Source organism: Trachurus japonicus, chromosome 10, assembly GCF_045865225.1.
Source record: "Trachurus japonicus isolate A0001 chromosome 10, Traja_1.0".
Taxonomy (NCBI): Eukaryota; Metazoa; Chordata; class Actinopteri; order Carangiformes; family Carangidae; genus Trachurus; species Trachurus japonicus.
In genome coordinates, this window is record NC_140916.1 from 35809952 (window position 1) to 35814211 (window position 4260).

At 41.4% G+C, this 4260-nt stretch overlaps 1 protein-coding gene across 1 annotated transcript; it reads left to right on the forward strand.

Annotated features, from left to right (window-relative positions):
- The first annotated feature begins 285 nt into the window (after positions 1 to 285).
- On the forward strand, positions 286 to 1255 carry LOC146980325 (uncharacterized). Its single transcript, XM_085788656.1, has 4 exons — positions 286 to 430; positions 740 to 851; positions 969 to 1050; positions 1151 to 1255. The coding sequence occupies exons 1-4, from the start codon at positions 361 to 363 to the stop codon at positions 1253 to 1255; spliced, it is 369 nt and encodes a 122-aa protein (XP_085644782.1). The 5' UTR covers positions 286 to 360.
- The last annotated feature ends 3005 nt before the right edge of the window (positions 1256 to 4260 follow it).

Below are 4260 nucleotides of genomic sequence, written 5' to 3' on the forward strand. Positions count from 1 at the left end.
AGGGATTTTTGGGAGCGATGCAGATACTGTCCACATAAACACTCTCTTATCACACTGTTTAACTTTTTGCACAGGAGGAGAAAACTTGGTCTTTGATGCACAACAAACCTGAACATGTATTCCTACCAACTGCACAAACCACTGAGGAGTGTGTCACTAAGAAGTGTGTTCTCTTATCTCTACTTGCACCGTCATCCCCCCAGAATAGTTACTTTCCCGCACTACAACTTCCCCTATCTGTGGTATATAGAGCACACCTCTGTGGTGCACTCACCACTTGACTGGGAAGAGCCTAGTTAGTCAGTGATTGAAGAACTGAGCAGATCCAGAGTCAGTGTTTGTGCCGTGCGGTGACTGAAGATGTGGACGCCTCTCTCTGCCAGCCGCTGGATCACCCTGGGAGTCGTGATGCTCCTCGCTGACTCTGGAGGTACACTTCTGACTTGTGGTGTTTTACCACTTTTCTGCATTTTAGCTTGAATTACATTTTTTATGCAGTTTTATATAAAATAATTTAAAATACTCATGTGTGAATTTGTTCTATTATAGTCAACAGTTTGACTGAGTAAACTGCTTCATTTGTTAAAAATCTAAAAGTCTGATTCATCCACCAGGCTCGATCCAAGCATGAGCTTCAAAACACAGTGAGACAACTAAAAACTTCAGCTGAGGAATTCTCGGCTGAATAATGGCAGCATCTCTCCCTCTTCTCTCTGTGTGTGTTGGTCTGTTACCACAGCGAATGAACATGACTGCTGTATTGAGCTTACGGACGAAAAGGTAGAAATCGAGGACATCGGGAGTTGTTTGAAGCAGACATCATCAAGCGTGTGCGAGATAGATGCCTACTGGTGAGCAGTGCAGGACATGAACACGTCCACACACACAAACACTATCCCTGAATCCAGTGTAAAGTTTAATGAGAAATGCTTTCAGAAGTTTGTTTGTTTCATCCATCTGTTTTCCAGGATTCAACCAAAAGGTGGTGACTGGAAGTGCATCAACCCACAAGCAGAATGGATCAAAGAGCTCCAAGAGCTGATAGCACAGGTGAGAATCAGCCAACACAGCTGCTGACATGCTCATACTCAGTCAATTTCAACTTCTTCTTTCTTTTTTTTGACTCTCTCTTTGCAATTCTCCATCACAGGGAAAAATAAAGTGTCCTGATTTGTTTGACGGTGCGCCCATATCTGAAGTCCTGGATGCGGAAGAGGAAGAGGAAGAGGAAGAGGAAGAGGAAGAGGAAGAATAAACGCATCGCAGGAAAGCAGCTTCTCGCAGCATGTTCTGACTTACTTTTTGCTCTGCTCACAAGTTTTTTTTAAAGTTGTTTAAGTGAATAGCTTTAAAATCCATTCTTATGACATAACTTTCATTTGACAGCTACAAACCAGAGATGGAGGATTCACTGTTGAACTTGCAACCAAAAATAAAAAGCATCACATGAATTTCAAATGTAGCTGACTCATGTTTTGTGTATTCCTTGTTAAAGCAGAAGTAAGTGATATATTTGTGTTAATATAAGTCTTAAATAGTTATATCTTCCGACAGCAATCACTTACATAGAGTGTTTGGTCTGAAACACAGGTCTCTCAGTCCCTCTGCTCTGCTCTGAGCCGAAGAGAAAACATTTATCATATCCTACAGTTTTTATCCAATGAGGAGAGAGAACGGCATGCAGGGCTGTGTGTGCAGCCAAGGGACGCCGTGAATGTGGCGACGTAGGGACGAGGACTGTTATGGTGCGTTCAAGGAAACTCGTATTTTTCCGACCGTGAAGTGGTACCAGTTCGATCTGGTACGAGTTCACCGGTCGGAAGTTACGAGTGGCCGTTATAGTGACTTTCACCGGTAAAACAGGTCGGAAAAACACGAGTGGGTTGCCTGGAACGCTACAAAGTCGTAAGTTGTGACTTGAAGCTGTAATTTACGATTTCAAAAGCCTGCCTGGAACGCAGCATTAGCCAAAACGACCGGACCACTTACTTCTGCTTTAATATCACAGAGTCACATCATATAAAATGGTCATATATGTTTCCAAAACCCAAATATATTCAGTTGGAAATCACCACAGTGAAGAAAATGCCACCAAGGAAGGTACTTTTGGTACTTTTGGTACTTTTATTAAAAACAATTACATGATTATTAAAAGTTGCTTGTTAATGTTCTGATGATCCCCTAATTGAACTAATCAACCAAATGTCAATAGGGATCACTACAATTTAGTTTGTAGGTTAGATTCAGATTCAGAAAACGTTATTTATCCTAACAAGGAAAATTCCTCTGGGTAAGGCCCAGTCTGTAATCAAATCAAATCAAATGAACTTTATTTGTCCCGCAAGGGAAATTTGTCTTGGGCAAGTAGCGCCGTAAGAAACAACTGCCTTGTACATATAGCCTACATACATACACACCAGAATATACAACAGTAACGATGGCAAACATACACCAAGAAAAGAGAAAGAAAGAAAAGAAAGTGAGTGCAATAAATAGGTTAAAATACTTATAATACAAAGTTCAGATAAAAACAAGAGATGTCGTCGATTTGAGGCTTCCATTGGTCACGTCGAGAGCAAAGGTAGACCTGGGTGCATAAGCCTCTACCTGGGGGGCAACACAGGGCCAGCAGGTGGACAGGCAAACCGATTCAGATTCAGAAAATCTATTTATCCTTACAAGGAAAATTCCTCTGGGTAAGGCCCAGTCTATAATCACAACACAACCACAGCTCAATGCAACGCAACGCAACGCAACACAACACAACACAGCACAACACAGCACAACGCAGTTATGCCAGAGGCAACAGATAAAAACATTCAGATCAATACAAGGAGCAACAATAAGTGTCATGCTTTCATGCTTTGTCACATCCTTGTTACATGTCCACTTCCTGTGAGCTTTCCTGCCTGTTTATCAGCCGCACGCCTGTTTGTAATCCTGGATCAACCAGTTGGTAAAGGTACTTTACTTGGCACATTCACTCCAGTGTTCCAGACCCACCTTGCCAGGTTCAATGTTCCTCAGCTCCCAGCTCTCTCACGCTCTCCTGTTCCTGTGTCCTTGACCTTTAGTTTAGTATTTTGACTTGTTGATTACATTTGCCACCCACTGCGGCCTTCAGTCTGATCTCTGCACTTAAAGCCTGGTTCATTACAACACGGTAAACAAAATCAAAAAGCAGAATGCATTTCAAAAAATACACTGGGATAAAAAAGAAGACCATAGAGATGTCACATTTTTACAATTTAAAAGTCTGTTTAGATACAGATGTGTTTTGCTTATTCTACATTAATTTGATGATTTTACATGAATAAATATTTGTTTTAAGCTTCAGTCTTAAGTGCACAAATGCAATAAATGAATTGATAAATTAATGATTAATTAATTTTACATTTTTTTAATTGATTGACAGCCCTAATATTATAGGCTGCTTATTATGGGTCTGAGAAGTCACTGTTCAACCTGAAACCCCATCAAAATAGGACTAAACTAGTATGAACCATGAACATTTAGGGACATAACGGACCAATTACACAACCCACTGAGGTGTGTGTCAATCAGAAGTGTGTCTTCTTATCTCCACATAAACTGTCACCCCCCAAAATGAAGAACTAAAGACCATTTCAGTGGTGGTTCCCCTTTATATAGGTATATAGAGCACACCTCTGTGGTGCACTCACCACTTGACTGGGAAGAGCCTAGTTAGTCAGTGATTGAAGAACTAAGCAGATCCAGAGTCAGTGTTTGTGCCGTGCAGCGACTGAAGATGTGGACGCCTCTCTCTGCCAGCCGCTGGATCCTCCTGCTCACCCTGGGAGTCCTGATGCTGCTCTCTGAATCAGGAGGTACACTTCCTCTTTGTGGTGTTTTACCACTTGTTTTTGTATCTTTTTACTTCATCTGAACCTGTCCTTTGACCTTTACATTCCTCTGAGGTTACATATCTTTTTGTGTTACTACTTTAATAAGTCTAAATCGGATAATGTCATTCCTGAATAATGGCAGCATCTCTCTCTCTTTCTGTTTGTGCGTTGATCTGTTGCCACAGCGAATGAACATAACTGCTGTTTAGAAGATGACCTTGAGACGCACAGGTTAAAACCAGAGAGTATCGAGAAATGTTGGGATCAGACTGAAGACGTGTGCCCCAATCGTGCCTACTGGTGAGACACACAAATACTGTTCCTCAGTCAAATCACTTTGTCACCAGAGGCCTGGAAATTAAAAATGTTTGATTCCCAAAACTAAAGATGTTGA

Bases quoted from the DNA above. Each gene is read 5' to 3' on its own strand.
- LOC146980325 (XM_085788656.1), top strand. From the start codon at position 361: ATGTGGACGCCTCTCTCTGCCAGCCGCTGGATCACCCTGGGAGTCGTG. The intron at 431-739 runs GTACACTTCTGA...CTGTTACCACAG, and splicing joins GCTCCTCGCTGACTCTGGAG to CGAATGAACATGACTGCTGT. The intron at 1,051-1,150 runs GTGAGAATCAGC...TCTCCATCACAG, and splicing joins TCCAAGAGCTGATAGCACAG to GGAAAAATAAAGTGTCCTGA.